This window comes from Pan troglodytes, chromosome 3 (assembly GCF_028858775.2).
Source record: "Pan troglodytes isolate AG18354 chromosome 3, NHGRI_mPanTro3-v2.0_pri, whole genome shotgun sequence".
Lineage (NCBI taxonomy): Eukaryota > Metazoa > Chordata > Mammalia > Primates > Hominidae > Pan > Pan troglodytes.
In genome coordinates this window covers 129,428,448-129,449,472 of record NC_072401.2, presented here as the reverse complement: position 1 = coordinate 129,449,472, position 21,025 = coordinate 129,428,448, and the positions used below count along the sequence as shown (strand labels likewise).

The window sequence follows — 21,025 nt, the reverse complement described above, 5'->3', positions numbered from 1 at the left end:
GACAACAGACAACAAAGGGCAAGAGAGAACACGTCAAACGAGTTCGTCAAACGAGTTGAGTGCGTGAGACTTCAGAGGTCACTTTTTCACACCAGAATTTCAAGGTGTGAGAGGCTAAAAGACGTCCAAGTACATGAAACAGAACCTGCAAATAAGAGTGAATGACGAATAGAAAGACCACCTCAACCTGTCCACTTCCCTAGGGCCGCAGAAGTTATGATTCAAGGAATAATGAGACTCTAAATCCTTTAAAATTCTACAAGAGCAGCCTTTGCCAAACCCAGCGGGGAGTGGCTGCTCGGTGCCAGCGCGAGGAGCACGTAGACTGCCGATGCCAGAGAAGCCCGGTGCGGGTTCCGTGCTTTCTCTCCGTTCCAGGAAGACCCCAGCTCGTCGCCAAATCTTCTTGCCGCTTCCCGGTCTGCGCGCCTACGCTGCCGGTTTCCCGACAAAAGCGACGGCGCCCTGGGGAAAAGCAGACGCCCCTCATCGGTTTGCGCCTTGCAACTCAACTATGCCCCAGCCTCCCACAAGCCGCCTGCCCGCGTCCTCCGCCAGGCGTCCAGCCGGGACCTGCCCCCGCGGCAGCCAAGGCGCACGTGAAGCTCCCGGGCGGGGGGAGCGCAAGGAGGCGGGAGTTTGCGGACGCGAACCTAGGCCTAGGAAGGGAAGCGATTCCAGGGCGCACGCGCAGAGCCTGGAGACTGGGCGGGGCGTGCCTCCCGCAGGGGTTACGGACGAAAGGCGAGCGCGTGGCGTTCAGGAGCCCGCGCACGCGCTGTGGTCTCGCCCCGCCCATGAGCGTCCGCGCGGCCGTCGTAGCATCTTTTCTTCAGACCCGCCCGGCTCGTCTACTTAACCTAGCGGAGGCTTGGAGTGAGAGCAGGGAAGTGTGGGGCGAGGTGGGCGGGGCGTTGCACGCGTGCGCGGCCAGCGAAAGAAGGGAGGGGGCGGGAGATCCGAGACAACGTTACCCCGTCAACACCCAATCAGGAGCCGGCCTGACCCCGCCCCCCTCTTCTCACATTATTGGCTGGGAGGCCCCCAGATGGGCGGGGCCGCCCGTGGGGTTGGGGAGGGCAGGGGGCGGGGAGGAGGAGGAAGGCGCTGGCGGGCAGTGATGGCGGCTGGTGATGGGGACGTGAAGCTAGGCACCCTGGGGAGTGGCAGCGAGAGCAGCAACGACGGCGGCAGCGAGAGTCCAGGCGGCGCGGGAGCGGCAGCGGAAGGGGGAGGCTGGGCGGCGGCGGCGTTGGCGCTTCTGACGGGGGGCGGGGAAATGCTGCTGAACGTGGCGCTGGTGGCTCTGATGCTGCTGGGGGCCTACCGGCTGTGGGTGCGCTGGGGGCGGCGGGGTCTGGGGGCCGGGGCCGGGGCGGGCGAGGAGAGCCCCGCCGCCTCTCTGCCTCGCATGAAGAAGCGGGACTTCAGCTTGGAGCAGCTGCGCCAGTACGACGGCTCCCGCAACCCGCGCATCCTGCTCGCGGTCAATGGGAAAGTCTTCGACGTGACCAAAGGCAGCAAGTTCTACGGCCCGGGTGAGGAGTTGGAAGGGGAGGGGAAGGACCCCCTGCAGCTGAAGCACGACCCCCTTCGGACGGGGAGGCCTCTGGGCACCGGGTTAGTTTGCCCAGCCTTCTCGTCGCCGGGACCCCCGCGCCTCGGCCGCCGCACCTGGGACGGCCCGTCCCGCCCCTACACACACACCGTCCCCCCGCAGCTACGGGCACCTCCAGTTCTTCCCCCGAAACCAGGGTCCCCGGTGGCGCCCCAGAGACCAGCTCTCAGCATTCGTCTTTCTTCCATCCCATTTCTCCTCGCAGCCTTTTTGTTTGTTTGTTTCTTTGGCTGGATTTTTCAAAATCGTTTTAGTTGTCACAGGTCAACGCTGGCCCTTAACCTTTTTTGAGTCTCCTGATTCCTGGGATGGATGGGGCACCAGGGAAGGGAGATTTCTGAAGTTGGGACCTAAACTAAAGTTTTGGGCTCTGTAATTCACAGTTTTCTTTTCCTTGCCCCCTTTTTTTTTTTTTTGGCCACTGATCTCCTTTTTTCCCTCGCTGTATTACTCCGTAAGGCCACGTTTAGGGGCATGTAAAGTCCCAACCCTCCAGTCTCTGAAGTCCAGACATATAAGCAACACCTCGGACTCTCTTTAAACCAGTTTTAGTTCGGAGTTGCTTTCCATGATTAACAAGGTATGTGGGATGAGAACAGACCAGAATGCAGAGCTTATTAAAGACTGGTAATGATATTCACCCTGAGTTTTGGGGGTGGAGCTCCTATACCCAGCAGGCGTGTCTCTGGTTTCTTTTTTCTTTTTTTTTCTCTTTTCAAGTACACGTTGATAATGACTTGTGTTTTCACTTAGCAGAACTAAGGAGAAAAAACTTAGAAGAGTTGTAGATTTATACCCCCATGTGCCAGTTATGCAAGTTAAAGATTTTTAGAACTTTGTTTTCAGAGAACTTTGTTTTCAGGGAACTTTGTGTAGGGTAGTTGATTTAGACGCCCTTTTTTTACAGTGTGGTTGTAGCATACATTTTGGATTATGTTAATAAACCCCAGACTCATGGAACCTGTTGGTATATCATACAGTTGAGCAACATTGTGCATCCTGGTTGTGCACTGATTAATACTAAGCTTTAAAAAAAAGTGGTAACTACAATAAGAATAAATAATTAAATTAGAGACCTAAAGTGACCTGTTATTGGAGAGAGTACATCCAAGCCTTAAAGTCATAGGGTTGGCAGTCTGGAAATAAGCTGGTTTTCTCCTTAATTTAATCTGTAAGTGTATAAGATTTATTGACACTTAAAAATATATACTTCTGATTTCAGTGCTTGATAGCTGGAAGATATTTTAGAAGTGCTTTGGTTTGTAGTTTGTTCATTGGAATAGGGATAAGAAATAGGAGATTTTTGGTGTTGAATTATGTAGTTTATTTCTTAGTTGTTTGTACTTCTGTGTATATATACACATTTAATCCAACCAAGTAAATACATAGCTTACAAAGTTTTTGCTTCTGGTTACATAAATGTGAACACAAGATGTCTGCCTACTTATATCAACTGAAATGGTTAATACATTTTTGTTTACTTAAGCACACGTGGGACAAGAGAACAAGGCCAAAGTACAGTATTTAAACAGGCCAAGCGAAGTAAAATTTTTTTAAATCAAGGATTTAGACAGCATTTTATACCTAGTTCAAGCTTTTCACCCATTGGTATTAAAATGTGTTAAGTGATTAGAAATCCTGTACAGGTTTAAATTTTTAATATAGACCTTACCCAGCTAAAAGATCAGCTTTTGTACCCTGTCTGAACTGCCACTGAAGAAAACAAAGTATTAGTACAAAGAATCGTATTAGTCCTCACACATTATGCCTTGGCAGTATCTGAAAATAGCTAAGAGAGACAGTCATAGAAACAGTTTGGCAGCCTCCAGTGGCAAATGTTTGTTCTGTGATAGAAATTAAAAATTAAAGCCAGGCGTGGTGGTTCATGCCTGTAATCTCAGTGCTTTGGGAGGCCGAGGCGGGTGCATCACCAGAGGTCAGGAGTTCGAAACCAGCCTGGCCAATATAACAAAACCTCGTCTCTACTAAAAATACAAGAAAATTAGCTAGACGTGGTGGCGGGTGCCTGTAATCCCAGCTACTCGGGAGGCGGTGGCAGGGAGAGTTGCTGGAACCCGGGAGGTGGGGGTTGCAGTGAGCCGAGATTGCGCCATTGCACTGCAGCCTGGGCGACAGAGAGAGACTCGGTATAAAAAAAAATTAAAAATTAAGAGTCATAGGTGGTAGATTGCTTTTTTATGGTATGTGCACTGAGGGAGGCTCTTGAGATTACAATGGAGAAGTCAGTTTTAGATTAGTTTCTGCCAGTTCCTAGGTTCTGTTGAACAGCCTAAGAGTGATATACAGTTAGTATTCTACAGTTGATCAACAACCTAACAGATATTTGAATATTTTATTATTGAAAGGAACCTTAAAGAAAGCCAGATCATTTTATGGGCTTAGAATATGTTGATATTGCATATTAATAGAAAATGTAATAAGTAGTACTTTTCAAAAAATCTTAAAGCCAAATTTCTGGCTATAAAACAGATACAAGTTCAGTTTTGCTTTTAATTTTTATTTTCATCCTCATAAATTAAGCAGTTTTGTAGCAGAATAATTCAGAAGCAGTAATTGTTAGTTTCTATGCCTAGCCAATATCTACCCTAATTTCACAATAATGGTTTTAGGATTAAATTTTATGAGATTTTTCCATAATGCTAAACGTGTTTATTTTTAGTCATACATTTTTAAAGTTCAGGCTCTTAATTAAATATTGACAGTGTAATTTGGTGGAGTATACACATTTTGGCAAACAGTTGGCATTAACTGTATTTGCCAATATTAAATTTAGTAACAGATCAGGCACTTGGCCAGCAGGTGAGGAAAGTTTGGTCATGTAAAAAACTGAATACAGGAGGAGAAAGAAAACCAGATTCGTTAAGCACCCACAATATCAGATCCATTAATTTTTTTATCTCCATAATTCCTCAGTGAAGTTGGTAAGTATTCCTGCTCTACAGGTGGGGAGTCTGAGGTTTAGGTATTTTAGGTAAATTGGCTTGGATTACATGTATGTCTAATAAATCCAGATGGATATTACCACACAGCTTATCTATACTATTTCTAGTAAACTGCATCCTGTGATAAACTTGTAGAGAATCTTACTGTTGTTTTTCTTTATACTCTTCCCTGGTTCCCATAAATCCAAGGATTTAAAGCCTCAAAAAAAACATGCCTTTCGGCCAGGCACGGTGGCTCACGCGTGTAATCCCAGCACTTTGGGAGGCTGAGGCAAGCGGATCACTTGAGGTCAGGAGTTTGAGACCAGACTGGCCAACATGGTGAAACCCCATCTCTACTAAAAATAAAAATAAAAATAAAAAAATAAAGGCCAGGCACGGTGGCTCATGCCTTAATCCCAGCACTTTGAGAGGCCAAGGCGGGCAGATCCCTGAGGTCAGGAGTTCGGGACCAGCCTGGCCAACATGGCCAAACCCTGTTTCTACAAAAATACAAAAAAAAATTAGCCGAGCATGATGGTGGGTACCTGTAATCCCAGCTACTGGGGAGGCTGAGGCAAGAGAATCACTTGAACCTAGGAGGTGGAGGTTGCAGTGAGCTGAGATCTCGCCATTGCACTCCAGCCTGGGTGACAGAACGAGACTCTGTCTCAAAAAAAAAAAAAATGCTTTTATGGCTTTATGTTATACTGCCCAAAATGGTGGCCCCAGGTGGCTAATTAAAAGTAAATTAATTAAAATTAGATATAATTAAAAATTGAGTTCCTTAGTAACACTAGCTACATATAAAGTGCTGAGCCCACCATGGCTACCATTTTTGGACAGTGCACTTTTGTATATTTTCATATTGTGAGACTGGCGTGCCACCTACTGCACTAACAAGGCACCTCTTAGAGTATTTCTGTCTTCCCAGAGAGTTGTTGAAAACAACATTGATTCTAAAGGTCAGAGGAGGAGAAGGAGGAAACTCCATTTATTGAGCTTAGTATCGCTAATTTTCAAACAGCCCTATGAGATTGCCCAAAGCCACATATCTAGTAGGTGGCAACACTAAAAATTAAATCCAGATTTTCATAGCTTCAATCCTTCCCATTGTATTACAACATAGTCTATTCAGTTTCACATGTTTACAGAATCATAAGTTTTGAAGACTCAAACAGCTAGTATAATTTTTAGCAATTTTATTTAATATTACTGCAATGGAACTTTACCAAAACAGTGCTTTTATTTTTTTGGAATGGCAAAAAATTATACACTTGACTTTTTGATAGTTTATTTTGCGTTGTTGAACCTTGCAATACTGCTGCTCCCTTATTCCAGGTGGAGTATTCTTTGACATATACCAAAGCTATATTTTTTCCAACTTACCTTTTAAATTCCACTGAAAGAAAAAAGTCACGTAAGAAGAACCCCATGAGATGCCTAATATTTAGGAGGTTGGGGAAAAGAACACATGTACCTTGAAGTGTTTTTCCTCCATTTTAAACTTTATCTTCAATTTGTTCACTTTTATTTAACACTTTAGTTTGCAGAATTGGAAACTCTATGTTTGCAGAGTTGCATCATAAAAACTGGACCCAATCTTACCTATTTCTTCATGGATGTCCTAAAGTTGCCACTACCCACCTCTCATCCCAGCTTCTTGCTTTGAAGCCAACTGGCTTTGTTGTTTGGGCTAATGCCCATATGCATCTATTACCTACCAGTAAGATAAAAGGATTAGCTAGGTTTTCTGATGATTTTTTATATTCTGCTCAAATTTCTACTGGTTATTTCTATTATAACTACTTAGTTGGCTCTGAATTCAACATCATCCCGTTGTTTTTAATCTTTGAGGAAATCGTGTTTGTGTTAAATCCTAAAGCATATTATAAAAGGATAGCTTGAAACCAGAAGCTGTTATTCAGGGTGGAAGAAAGGAGTAGATTTAATAACATCTGGAATTAGCCATTCAAGTTCTTTTAATTGTTTTTTCAACACTCTGACATAGACCACTCCTTTCCCTGTGCACCCAAGACAGACATGACTGTATAACTCCTGTATTCTTTTGGAGCCTATATCCAGTCTCAGGATCTTTAATAATAGGATTTCAGCTCCATTTTTAAATACTGAGGAAGACTTCCCTGGATTTCATTACAGTAAAAGCTTAAGAGATGAGAAATGGAGTTAACTGAGTCTTCAAAACAGATGTGTTCCTATCCTCATGGAGTTAATAGTCTATTAAGGAAGAGAGGCAGTAAACAAGGATTTCAGTATGTCATTATAATCTGTAATTAAATATGCTATAAAAGAAATTAATAGAATGGGAATAGAGGGTAACAAAGGACTTTATTTAGATTAAGTGGCTAAGCAAGGTTACCTTTTTTATGTTAGATTCTCGAGAAAAAGGGCTCGACATTTAAGCAAAAACCTAACAGAGCCAGCCATACAAAGATTGGGTATGAGAATGTTCTGAAGTGAGATTGTTACTATGCTTTCTATACCGAGCAAAGCCATCTAGCAGTAGATCTAGAACTGATCATATTAGAAACATCTTTAACACTGTTGATTTTCAGATTTTACTTCAGCCTTTATCTGATTAGTATTAACACAATATTTCATTTTCCATCCCTTTTAGTCAATCTGTGTTGTTTTATTTTTGTCACATTAATGACATATAGCTGGATTTTTTTCATTTAATATTAGCACTATGTCCTTTAATAGCTTAATTAGTGTATATGTTTTGTGATTACGGGTATATTTAGGTTTATTTCTATCATCTTATTTTGTGATTTCTCTTCACCTTACTTTTCTTTGCCTCTTTTCCCACTATTTTTCCTTCTCTGATTGATTTTTTTATTTCTTCCCTTTTCTCTCCTCTACTGATTTAGATGTATTCTATTTCTATCCTTTTAGTGATTTCCTTAAGTTTTTGCTATAGATGACTATCCTATGCTTCTGAACAATATAAGAATTTTAGCCAAACATCATTTTAGTGTCAATTCAAAAAAGCTGCCTCTTTAAGATACTTTACTGACATTTGACAGATTATTTCTTAATAAATAAGCAAAACTGCCATGACTACAAATATGGATAGTATCCCCTGCGTTGTACATAGTCATATGTTGAGGCCCTGGTTAGAAAGCTTTAACTCTGATTCCTCCCCCATCCTGTTTTCCACAGTATCACTATTAGACTTTAGTTTCACTTTATTTTTTCAAACTCCACCCCAAAATTGATGAAATTAGTATCTTTTTAATATAGTCCTTGTTTAAATTTACTAACATGGTTATCTTTTTTTAATTCACTGTTGTTTCTTGCATCTCATTTCTTTGGGGTTCACTTTTTATTTTAGTGAGGTGTGTCCTATAGTTTTTCACTGGCAGGAAAAAATTTTTTATTTTTCCTCACTCAGGAATAATAGTTTGGGTTTAGAATATAAAATTGTAGATTGGGCCAGGCGCAGTGGCTCATGCCTATAATCCTACCATTTTTGGGAGACCAAGGTGGGAGGACTGCTTGAGCCCAGCAGTTCAAGACTAGCCTGGGCAATATGGCGAGACTCTGTCTCTTACAAAAATATAAAAAATTAGCTAGGCATAGTGACATGCACCTGTGGCCCCAGCTACTCAAGAGTCTGAGGTATTAAGATCGCTTGAGCCCAGAAGATCAGTGAGCCTTGATGACACCACTGCACTCAACCTGGGTGACAGAGCAAGACCCTGTCTCAAAAAAAAATGTAAATTGACCTTATTATACCTCAACTCTTCAGTAGTGTTATGCCACTGTCTTCCACTTGTTGGTGAGGAGTCGGCTTGTAGTTTCTCTTTACTTTTATTAATCTTTTTCTTCCTTTTGGTTGTAGTTGAGATCTTTTTGTCTTTGGGGTTTTGCTATTTTACTAGGATTTGTCCAGGTATGGATTTGATTTTATTTACCATGTACCAAACTCTACTCAAGTCTGTGGATATATTGTCCTTTTTTTTTTTTTTTTTTTTCCCCAGAAAATTTGCTGTTACTTATTGCCTCCTCCATTATCTCTGTTCCTTCCTCTGGAACTGTTAATAGATAATACATTAGGTTTTCATTCTATTCTTAATGTCTCTTAATCTTTCCTTATGTACCATTTCTTAATAATTTTAAGCAAATTTACTTTAGTTCTTTAATCTACTTCTGTATCTGTTAAATGTGCCCACTCCATGATGGTTTGTTTCTTCATGTAGTTTATATTTTTTATTGTGAACTTATTAACTTCAGTAGTTACTTTTTTTAATTTTGGAGTATTTCCTGTAAAATTCCATGAGCCCTAAGTTGTGAAAGAGGTCCTGTAAAGTGCTTTGGGTATGTTGCAAAATAGGGCCTCACGTAAGTTAAAACAATGATTTTTTAAATTAAGTAATACATGCTCAAAATAGAAAATTCAAAAGGATATACAGTGAAAAATAAGTCTACTTCCCACAACTAGTCCCAGCCACCATGTTCCCTTCCATAGCAGCAAAGCACCAGTCTACGTATTGTTCTAGAGCTATTTTGGGTGCAAGTACAAGCATGTGGATATCTTCCTTTCCCCCCACACTAATTATAGTATACTATGCATACCCTTCACAATATTTTAATATCACAAGAGCCTTTGACATCAGTATAGAGAGCCATCTTATTCTTTTGAATACATGCATAATATTCTATTTTATGAATAAGTCATAATTTAACAGTCCACTGTTAACATTTGTTTTCAGTCTCCTGTTATTGCATGATGCTGCAATAAATATGTACATGTCATTTTACACATGTGTGTAAAATTATGATTATAAAGTAAATTCCTGGAAATAAAATTACCAAGGCTTGGGGTATGGATATTTTTAATTTGGATTCTTGTTTCTAAACTGCCCTTCAGAGAGGTTGGACCAATTTACACTTGATGAAAATGCCTGTTTCTCACTTCTTGCCAAAAACGTGGTATTAAGCTTCTTGGTCTTTGTCAATCTGAGAGGTTAAAATGGTATCTCAATATTTGTTTAAATTTACATTTCTCATTTACTTAATGAGGTTGGACTTCTTTTTAAAAAGTTGAGTCATTTATGATGCCTTTTCTACAAATTGTTTATTCATATATCCTTTGCCACAGTTTTTCTTTTCTTTTTTTTTTTTTTTTTTTTTTTTTTGAGACAGAGTTTCACTCTTGTTGCCCAGGCTGGAGTGCAATGATGCAATCTCGGCTCACTGCAACCTCTGCCTGCTGGGTTCAAGCGATTCTCCTGCCTCAGCCTCCCGAGTAGCTGGGATTGCAGGCATGCGCCACGACACCCAGCTAATTTTGTATTTTTAGTAGAGACGGGGTTTCTCCATGTTGGTCAGTCTGGTCTCGAACTCCTGACCTCAGGCAATCCGCCCACCTCAGCCTCCCAAAGTGCTGAGATTACAGGCATGAGCCACTGCGCCCAGCCTTGCTGCAGTTTTTCAATCATCATATTGATCTGACAGATTTTAGGTGTTCTTTATAAAGTAAATCAGCTTTTGCTGCAAATATTTTTTCTAGTTTGTCCTTTTACTTATTTATGGTGTTTTTTTGAACCACACAAAGTTTTGGTTTTATGTATTCAAATTTATCTTTTCTTTTATGGCTGCTAAGTTATGTATTATATTTAAAGACTTTATGCACTTAAAATTGTTTTTTAAAATCTGTAGTTTTTTTTAGTACTTCTGTGGTCTCAGTTTTTTAGTTCCATTTGAAATTGATTTTGCTTTAAGATGTGAAATTAGAGTCCAAATTTGGTGGGGTGGTGGGTGTTTGTTTTTGAGAAGGAATCTTGCTCTGTCACCCAGGCTAGAGTGCAGTGGCGCCATCTCGGCTCACTGCAACCTGCATATCCCGGGTTCAAGCGATTCTCCTGCCTCAGCCTCTTGAGTAACCGGGATTACAGGCGCCCACCACCGTGCCCGGCTAATTTTTGTATTTTTAGTATAAGAGACAGGGTTTCACCATCTTGGCCAGGTTGGTCTCAAACTCCTGACCTCATGATCTACCCGCCTTGGCCTCCCAAGGGGTTGTGTTTTTTAACAGAAGGTTATCTAGTTGTCCCAACATGTTTCCCCAACAGGGGAATAATCCCTTTTTCCTAATACTTGAAGTATTATCTTTAGTGTTCATTAATTCTTATAGATATTTGAGTTCATACTATTTTTTCGCCTTGGAATTTTCATTCTGCATGGGTTGCATAAACTCAGGCCCCACTCCCATAAGTGGCACGGGCCTGGGCTTTTAATTTTTCTGTCTTTTCTTTACCCCAGCCTACCCATGGACCCTGGAGTTAAGGCCATATGCTCAGTTCACAATGTTGCTGAGCGCTTTTGACAGTAGCTCAAATTTCAGAAGCAAGATTGCACTTTCAGTCACTTATAGAATCATACTATTCAAGAGATTATTTAGTTTGGTCTCAACTTTAGACAGGTAAAATAATTTTCCTAATTTATATTTGAGGGATCTAAGGACTATGGAAATCGAGACTTGCTGATTGTGAGTGGATCCTCTAGAACCCAAGTATCTGTCTTCTTGAGAGGTATTATTTCAGTTTTACCATACTGCATTCTCTCTAAAAGTCTTGGGACTTACTGGACCTAAGCATAAAAAAAATTTATTAGTTCAGTTAATCACTTTTACATATTGCCTCATTTGTTGATAGGCTCATTATAATCTTATTTGAAATAAATTACCCAATACTAAGTGTTATTAGTTACTCAATTTATAATCACAAAAGATTATTGTCAAAACAGGCCTGAAAACTGCACTGTTGATAAACTTTAATTAATTAAAGTTCATCTCTGAGAGATATGGTTTTTAAACTGTGAGAATAATTAAAATATCCCTTTAGAAACACTAAGGTAGCTATATAATCATCCTAATAATCACAAAATTATCTGTTACTACATATTTACTTCCTCCTGGAATTTTCTGTTTATTAAATTAATATTTAAAACATTTTACAATGAGCATATGTTGTTGCCGTTTCAAGAATATGTCACCTCATTCTAACTGATTGTATTAAAGTAAGCAGTTTTAGGATACGGTAACAAATAGGTTTATTGAACTTTAGAATATCTTGACCACAAGTTGGATTGACACTAAAAACTAAATGAAATCTGAATTCTGACTAGTATAGTACTTCATGTTGGGTTTGTTTTTTTTGTTTGTTTGTTTGTTTGTTTGTTTTGAGATGGAGTCTCGCTCTGTCGCCTAGGCTGGAGTGCAGTGGCGAGATCTCAGCTCACTGCAAGCTCTGCCTCCCAGGTTCACGCCATTCTCCTGCCTCAGCCTCCCAAGTAGCTGGGACTACAGGCGCCCGCTACCATGCCCGGCTAATTTTTTGTATTTTTTAGTAGAGACTGGGTTTCACCACGTTGGCCAGGATGGTCACGATCTCCTGACCTCGTGATCCGCCTGCCTCTTGTTGGTATATTTAACAATAGCTTTGAAATAAAATTTATCTTTAAAATGATGTCCTTGAATATTTGTTATGTAAGTACATTTCAGAGTATTTGCTTTGACTGAATAATGCTGTTCATTTTTTGTAGCACGAATTTGCTTAAAATTGGGAGGCTGTTTTTGGATCAGCATTATATTTTAATATTTGATAAAGCAACAGAATTTAATTCTTCTAGTTACTACTGAACTGTTAGTGTCTAAATGAGCCTTAATAATAAAAAATAACCATATCATGTAAACTAGCCTTTTTAAAAATAAATCAGGCTGGGCACAGTGGCTCATGCCTGTAATCCCAGCACTGTGGGAGGTTGAGGCAGGCGGATCACCTGAGGTCAGGAGTTCAAGACCAGCCTGGCCACCATATATGGTGAAACTCCCTCTCTACCAAAAATACAAAAATTAGCTGGGCGTGGTGCCACACCCAATAATCCCAGCTACTTGGGAGGCTGAGTGAGGCAGGAGAATCACTTAAACCTAGGAGGCAGAGGTTGCATTGAGTTGAGATCACACCACAGAGTGTGACTCTGTCTCAAAAAAAATGCTAATACAAATAAATAAATTATACCATGCAACAGACTTAAACCATTTCAAATTTGCTTTATTTGGGTAGCTCCCTATTGTTTTAGTATTATGAATAGCCAAGTATACTTACCAAATATTAGAATTGGTAAATATTTAGGTTTTTTATGTAAGGGGATAACGGAATGGGAAGGTATTGCTGACTTTTCAGATAAGTTCCTGGTTGTATTATGAATGCAGGGAAATCTCCTTTTATTAGACATCAAATCCTTCCTCAGAATAACCCATCCAGTTCCAACTTTAGTTCCTAATGTTATATTCTTTAATGGCCTTACAGAAGGCTGGGCATGGTGGCTTAGGCCTGTAATTCTAACACTTTGGGAGGCAAAGGCAGGAGGATTGCTTGAGGCCAGGAGTTCAAGATCAGCTGGGCAACATAGGGAGACCTTGTCTCTACAAAAAATAAAAGAAATTATGCAGGCCTGGTGGGCCATGCTTCTAGTCCCAGCTATTTGGGAGGTTAGGGCAGGAGGATTACTTGAGCCCAGGAAGTAGAGGCCACAGTGAAATATGATTGAGCCGCTGTACTCCAGCCTGGGTGACAGAGTAAGACCCTGTCTCAAAAAACAACAAAAAAAAATTTTTTAATGGTCTTACAGGAAAGAGCATAGAAAACTATTACTAAAAAGACCTTTGCAGAAGTTAAATGCTTCCTGAGGGAAATTCTAAACATATGGAGAAGACAGCTTAATATAGTTTAGGGAGTGGGGGAATATGTTAATCACTGAATTATTCTTTTCTATTCAAGAGTCAACAGAACATAATTTGTCTGGAATTTGGCTTGGATTATTAACTGTTGATTCAAGTTCACTCTTACCAAGTCAATCATTCCCTACCCCCAGTACCCCAGAAAGAGCATATTTTATGAAATTTTTTATTATTATTATTCATTCAGTGTTGAAGCTTTCTTAGGGAAGTTGGTAGAGAAATTAATAGAGAATGCACTGGTATATATTAATATACTCAAAGATGGAGGGCTTTCTGATTGCTGTTTTTATAATGATTTTATCTTGTCTCCTTTGTATCATTTAAATGTGTTTTATGGCTTATACTCTGAAGTGCCTGAAGTAGATTAATGTTTGCAGGCCATGGAGATAAATACTATAATAGAATGCTAAGAAAAGCTATTAAGTAGAGCTTTTTTGTTAATTCTCTTCCATTTTGATTTAATAAGTATTCTATAATTTTCATTCCCTTGAAATTTTGTAAGTAGTAAAATGCTCCAGTTTTCATGGTTGTTACTCCATCTTTGGGCTTGTGAGTCTTCTATGTGTTTTCTTGAGGTACACTGGAGGATTTAGGAAAGTGGAAATAGTACTCCCAGTTCTGTCAGTAATTTTAGGCAAATCACACTGAATGCCTCCGCTCCTGTTTTTTATCTGCCAAATGGGGAAGGCAGTCTGTCCCTTCCACTTTGGGAAACTCTGAGAGAGAAAAGTGAGGTTGCTGGAAAATTCTTTTAAAAATTGAACCTATAATTTTCCATTTGTAGATTGTTATGGCCTTTATTAGTTTTATTTTTCCTTTTCTATGTTTCACTTTTTGCTTTTTTAAGTTTATAAGCATTGGTCTAGTCAGCATTAAGGGTAAATATAATGTTTATAGATTTTTTTTATCATTGTTTCTTAGAAAATTTTATTTTTAAACACACTAGTTCTCTGTCTCTGTCTCTCTCCTTGTCCTCCTGAAAACACCCATTGCCACAAAGTATGTAGAATTTTGCACGCACATGTGCGTGTACACACGCAGACATAACTGGTTAATACTCTTTTTTTTTTTTTTTTTTCCTTTGGAGAAAGAGTCTTGCTTTGTCGGCCAGGCCGTAGTGCAGTGGCATGATCTCAACTCACTGCAACCTCCGTCTCCTGGATTCAAGCAATTCTCCTGCCTCAGACTCCTGAGTAGCTGGGATTACAGGCGTGCGCCACCACAGCCGGCTAATTTTTGTAGTTTTAGTAGAGACGAGGTTTCACCATGTTGGCCAGGCTGGTCTCAAACTGCTGACCTCAACACTGCTGCCACAGTGTTGGGATTACAGGCATGAGCCACCGCACCTGGCCTGGTTAATACCCTTTTGAATGTCAGTTGAGATGATAGAAAAAGTTTGAAGGTTACGAATATTGGCCAGTGGTAAATTGTGTTCCATATTCTTATATAGAAGACACATTTGAAAGTATAAAATGGTAGCCTATGTTAATAGACTGATTAAATAAATTACAGGTACACATCCATTCAGTGGGATAATATATAACCATTCAATGATAAATAATTGTTGATAGTCATGTGATACGATGTAGCAGTATGGAAAATGCAATAAGAATAAGAAAAGCAGAATACAAATGTACTTTACTGGAACTGTTAGCTTTACTTTCATGTTACTGTATCAATACCTATTAATGCTACTCTTAAAATTATTGCTAATGCTACTTCTAGTTCCATGCAGTAAACTTTTCAGAGAATGAATTTCACATCTGGTTACCTTTTTTTTTTTTTTGAGACGGAGTCTCGCTCTGTCGCCCAGGCTGAAGTGCAGTGGCGCGATCTCGGCTCACTGCAAGCTCCGCCTCCCGGGTTCACGCCATTCTCCTGCCTCAGCCTCCCGAGTAGCTGGGACTACAGGCGCCCGCTACCACGCCCGGCTAATTTTTTGTATTTTTAGTAGAGACGGGGTTTCACCGTGTTAGCCAGGATGGTCTCGATCTCCTGACCTCGTGATCCGCCCGCCTCGGCCTCCCAAAGTGCTGGGATTACAGGCGTGAGCCACCGCGCCCGGCCCTGGTTAACTTTATAGTACAGTGCTGTTAGCAACTCAAATTAATACTCATAAATGCTTAGATATCTATTTAAGTGAAACCTCGATTTCTACTCTCAGAAGGTACAGAGACTTTTTGACACATAACTTTCAGTTTCCTAAATACTTTTATATATGAATATAATCATTTCGCTCATTTAAAAATCAAGGAATTTCTAGTTTTTTCTGCTTGTTTACTTATCAGAACATACTTTGTTCTTTTATTTATAAGCCCTGTTTTTCACCACTCTGTTGTTGTTGTTCATAATAGTGTCTTTGTCTACCATAAGTGAATCTGTTTACAGAATCTTGAGTTTCTTTTTATTCGGAACTACAGCTAAGTCATTTGGAAGAAAATTATTACGTTCCTACTTTATGCCAGGCACAGTGCTAGGCATTGAGGATACAAATCCTCAATTGATGAACAAATTGCTGTTCTCAAGGACAAACCTTGGGAATGGTTTTTGTCAACACATCAGTCATGCCATTTCTCCTCAGAGAGAATGGTACCCAATTCCTTGGATAAAATGCTAATTATTGCTTAATGTGTCAGTCCAGAAGAATTATTCCTTATAGCTACTTCCTCTGTTTTCCAAAAGTCATGACAAGTAAGAGCTATTATTTTCCTTAATGACTTTTCCTAGTTTATATAGATCATTGTATATATATTATGGTAGTCAGATGATTTATTTTGAATATGGGTCTTTTTTTATTAAACCACTCAGCAAAGATTTATTAAATGCGTGTTGAGTACTGAACTAGTCACTGGGACCACAAAGATGATACAGTCTCTTTTCTCATAGAATTACAACCTTCATAAGGATAGCAGAAAGAAAAATGTTACAGATTTACACTTCAGCTGAGTCTTCACATAATACATGATGTTCTGTTGATTATTTTTATTTCTTTGATGCCACTATTAACAGCAACCAGTAAACATTATTTCCCCTCAAGCAGACAGGCTTCTAAACCTAACCACTTAAGTTTCTTCTTCTCCCTCATTACCTCACAGTCTTCATTTTGAATATTAAGTTTGGGGGTATCTGAAGTAATTGAAATTGAGGGTTTTAAGATCTAAGTGAAAAGCTTTACTTTGGTCAAAAGGCAGATTTCCAACAAATTTATTTTCTTATTCCATCTAGTATCTGTACATGTTTTGAAATTAAGGGTATATACAAATGTGAATTATGAGGGGTTTTTTTCTTTGTTGTGTTTTTTTGTTTGTTTTACTTTTTCCTTTGAGACATTCTAAAATATTGTTAGGTGATCTAAATAATTTCTTTTCTTTTTTCCAGCGGGTCCATATGGAATATTTGCTGGTAGGGATGCCTCCAGAGGACTGGCCACATTTTGCCTAGATAAAGATGCACTTAGAGATGAATATGATGATCTCTCAGATTTGAATGCAGTACAAATGGAGAGTGTTCGAGAATGGGAAATGCAGTTTAAAGGTATTTTTATTTTGTTGGATTCTTTGGAAAATTAAATATTTGTTCAAAGAAAATATATACTATTTTACATGCTTTAAGAGCCTAAGGATGTCATCCGTTTTCATTGCCATCATTATTTGATAATATTTTTAAAGATAGCTAAAGCTGGGTGGAGTGGCACATGCCTGTGGTCCTAGCTGCTGATGGGAATCCCTTGAGCTCAGGAGTTCAAGGACTAACCTGGGCAACATAGTGAGACTTGTCCAAAAAAAGAAATTGCAAAAAATAGCTAAATAAAAATATGATTGTTACATGTGATAATTATTTTGAAAATCAATATTTAAAAAAAGACTTGTTACAAATTCTAAGCCTCATAAAAATTGTGATACTTAACAGTCAGCTTCTTCATTAAGGTTTAGTTTTTTAAAAATACAGGCTTATATTTAAAACTGAGTTGATTACTGATTTCAATACTATAATTTATTCCAAAATGATTTTACAGATCTTAACACTCAAAATGTAGATAAAAAATATCTTTCCCCTTTCTTATGCCCTCATAACATCAGTTTTTACCACTTGTGTGATGCTGTCCCAGCTGTTTATCTGACCCCTGGGTCCCTTGGAACAGCTGTTCTGGTTTAGCTGGGTACTGAGATGGGTCCTGGACTTACTCATTTTTAAAAAAGATCTCCAAGTGATTCTGATGCAGTATCCAACTAAGAATCACTGGTACAGAACACCCTCTTGCAAAGAATTCCCAAGCCTTATAAGTTCCCTAATCCTGTTTTCTTTTGTTCAAGCTTTACATGTGTATAAAGACCAGCCATGGTGAAGCAATTTTAGAATATTTAGATAATATTCTAATCATATTTTATATGATTCTAAAACAGACAAATGCCTTTTCTCCATATAATGGAATAGTGAAACAAATTTGATCACCACTGATTTTCTTTTGATGTATCTTTCAGAAAAATATGATTATGTAGGCAGACTCCTAAAACCAGGAGAAGAACCATCAGAATATACAGATGAAGAAGATACCAAGGATCACAATAAACAGGATTGAACTTTGTAAACAACCAAAGTCAGGGGCCTTCAGAACTGCAATTCTTACTCCCTTTCACAGAATGTCCGGAGTCTTTGGGTTTGATTCACCTGCTGCGAAAAACATTCAACAAATTGTGTACAAGATAAATTAATCTCACTATGAAGATTTGAATAACTAGACATTATTTATGCTGCCAAACTCATTTGTTGCAGTTGTTTGTAATGTCTAGTGGGGCTTCATCATCCTGAAAAGAAGGAGACAGGGATTTTTTTAAAGAGCAAGAAAGTCACAATATTACTTCTTTCCTTCCTTTTTTCCTTCTTTCCTTTCTTCTTTCTCTTTCTTTTTAAAATATATTGAAGACAACCAGATATGTATTTGCTACTCAAGTGTACAGATCTCCTCAAGAAACATCAAGGGACTCCTGTGTCACATACTGTGTTTTTATTTTACCATGGGTGAGGGAGGCGACCTGATCAGGGGAGGTGGGGGTACACATCAATTTGAGTTGTTCAGGCTACTGAAACATTAAAATGTGAATTCCCAAACTTTTCTTTTTGGCTTTGTCAGGGAAAAGAAAAATATCTTTATAAAGAAATCTTTGGAAATTAGGAGAAGGAATTTCAGGTGGGTTTAAGTCAGAGCTAGTTCCCCAACAGAAAGATCATTTGAAACCAGTTTTTATCCCTTCTCTTTCCTTCTCTTTCCCTAAATCAAATCAATATTAATTGTGCCTTATTTCACTTAACATAGACTTGAATTATTTTTAGGGAAAGCCCCTATAATGAATTCAGAAATCACTACAAGCAGCATTAAGACTGAAGTTGGAATATTCTGTTGACCATAAAACCTTGATATCATTCTGTGTATATAGAATGTAAAAGGAATATTACAGTGTTAACTGCCATATATGTAATATACACAAACTCAATTAGCATTGTAATGGCCAAATGCATTCCCCCGTGCTTTTCTGTTTTCAAAAAAATTGAAAAACAAATCAACTCTTATCCCCAACAGCTGCCTAATTTTAGGAGTCTGACCCTCCACATCTCACTGGTGTGGGTGCATGGGGCTGTGGAGTGGGTGTCAGTATGGATGTGTCTGAATGTGTGTGAGAGGCCTTGGAAGGGACTCTTTCTGCAGATACTGTAAATACAAGTACCATTTTAATAAAGCATGTACAATAAACCAAAATAAGCTTGAGTTGGACTTTATATACAGAACTGTAAGCCAGTGCATTATGATACAGTTGTAAGATTGTGCATTTGATTCAAGATAAGGAAAAATCTTGGAAATGAAAAGCAGGCACTGGTTAACCAAGTTGTACACATTGTACCACATTCAGCATAACTTTAGGAAGAAATTCCACTTTGTGGAACATTCTCCAGAAATCCAAGATTATTCAGGTAAGAATTGGTATATTAAATGTACATCTTTTTACTTTCTATTTTGATGCCAACTGATTATACTAGACGTAATAGCACTCCAGGTGGTTATTGAACACAAAACAGTAAAAGAATATTGCACTGATAGATACTAAATTATTATTTTATTAGGTTGGAAAAGCCCTTACTAAAAGCCCCTCATATATCAATTACTTTATTTCATTATGACTACTTAGGTTCCGGGCTGGGGACAAGTTCACTTAAAAAGGCAATATTATTTAACAAGTCACCAGTTAAGACTTCTGCTTTGTAGATACATGCAGAAGCCATCAAACAAGGGGGAGCTTTTAACTGCAACAATAAGCTAAAGTATGTAAAATACTACATTCTATTCAGTCTTGGAGTGTTTTGTAGAAAGTTATCTTCAGCCAAATCTTTGCTGAAGACTGGTTGTGGAGTGTTGGTAAATGCTTTGTGTTTTTATGTAAAATATTTTCTAAACAAAAAATGTTAAAAGTACATGTCCTCTGTAGTAAACTGATATCTATATATATGAATCATTCAAGCCTAAAGTCTAGTAATAAACTGTACTTGTGAATAGAGAAACCCTAAATATTCATGCAGTAAAAATTATGCGGTCTGTTAAGAAAAATGAGTAATTTGTGTTTTGGACTTGAAATAAACAGTGTTCTGTAGATAATTCCTCAACTTCAGTTGAATGTTTCTCATTCTCAGGTAGTTTTTCAGGCAGTATTTGAATGAGGGGACCAGACAGTGCTGGTATTGTTCCTTTGTTCCTGTTCCCCGCACCCCCCTCCACACAGACACACACATGCACACACACACACACACACTCCTGCTTAGCCCTATTTTCGAAACTTGCCTGATAATTAGAATTGCTTAAGGTACAGATTCTTAGCCTTCAATCCAGACGTACCACCCGCTAAGCCAGAATCTTTAAGAGAATGGGCCTCAGAATTTATTTGTAAGGAATACCTCAGGTAATTCTGATCAGGAACACTTAGGAAACACTGGTTTTTCAAGTTAATATTGACCATCGTTGTTAGGCACTTGAAATGGCCTTACTCAGGTAATTTTGGTCTGATTCCCTTCATTTGGTTTTGTGTCATTCAGAAAACTTCACAAAATTCTAATGTATGATTTTAGAAAATAGCAAATTTTGATAGTCTTTAGATTTTTATCTTTGGGTAGCATTTCCAAGTTGTCATATTTCCCACATTAAATCTACACTGTGTGTACTAGCCAGTTTCTCTGCATTAGGAAATGAACCCATAACAGTTACAGATCAGGTTTTTAAAACCTTGACCATGGTGCTAAGGCTGCTTATGTTTCCTAACAGTAATTCTACGTGCCTTTCTGTAGGTAGATCTGTTTCTGCAGGTAGATCTTCAGAATCCAACATTACACCTACCTTTACCCACATTCTCGAAGCTAATTTGCTGAATTACCACTGGGAGATATTTTGTTCTGTAGAAAACAGATATTTTCTACAGAATCAGGCTGTCCTTATCCAAGTATTTCACATAACCTCTATTGATAACGGAAGTGCAGCAAGTTGCTAGTAAGATGTGCCATTAACATGTTAACAGTGTGTAACTACAGAGCTTTTATGTATCAGAATAAGCGGGTAATACTGTAGTAAAGAATTTATAAAACTTTCAAGTTGCTTTGAGTATATTGAAAATAAGAGTCATGGAATATTGTAACAGTGATATTGAATGAATTGTTCTA

General features: G+C 38.9%; 1 protein-coding gene across 2 annotated transcripts; it reads left to right on the top strand.

The window, feature by feature from the left end:
- Nucleotides 1-924: 924 nt before the first annotated feature.
- On the top strand, nucleotides 925-19,981 carry PGRMC2 (progesterone receptor membrane component 2). 2 transcript variants are annotated; one of them, XM_517434.6, is made up of 3 exons: nucleotides 1,080-1,538; nucleotides 16,706-16,861; nucleotides 17,809-19,981. In XM_517434.6, exons 1-3 carry the CDS (start codon nucleotides 1,121-1,123, stop codon nucleotides 17,904-17,906), a joined length of 672 nt encoding a protein of 223 aa, XP_517434.3. In that variant the 5' UTR covers nucleotides 1,080-1,120; the 3' UTR covers nucleotides 17,907-19,981. The 2 variants fall into 2 exon arrangements, with proteins under 2 accessions (XP_063665920.1, XP_517434.3); XM_063809850.1 differs by lacking the exon at nucleotides 17,809-19,981 and having other exon boundaries at nucleotides 925-1,620.
- Nucleotides 19,982-21,025: the final 1,044 nt, after the last annotated feature.

Bases quoted from the DNA above. Each gene is read 5' to 3' on its own strand.
- PGRMC2 (XM_517434.6), top strand. From the start codon at position 1,121: ATGGCGGCTGGTGATGGGGACGTGAAGCTAGGCACCCTGGGGAGTGGC. The intron at 1,539-16,705 runs GTGAGGAGTTGG...TCTTTTTTCCAG, and splicing joins CAGCAAGTTCTACGGCCCGG to CGGGTCCATATGGAATATTT. The intron at 16,862-17,808 runs GTATTTTTATTT...TGTATCTTTCAG, and splicing joins ATGGGAAATGCAGTTTAAAG to AAAAATATGATTATGTAGGC.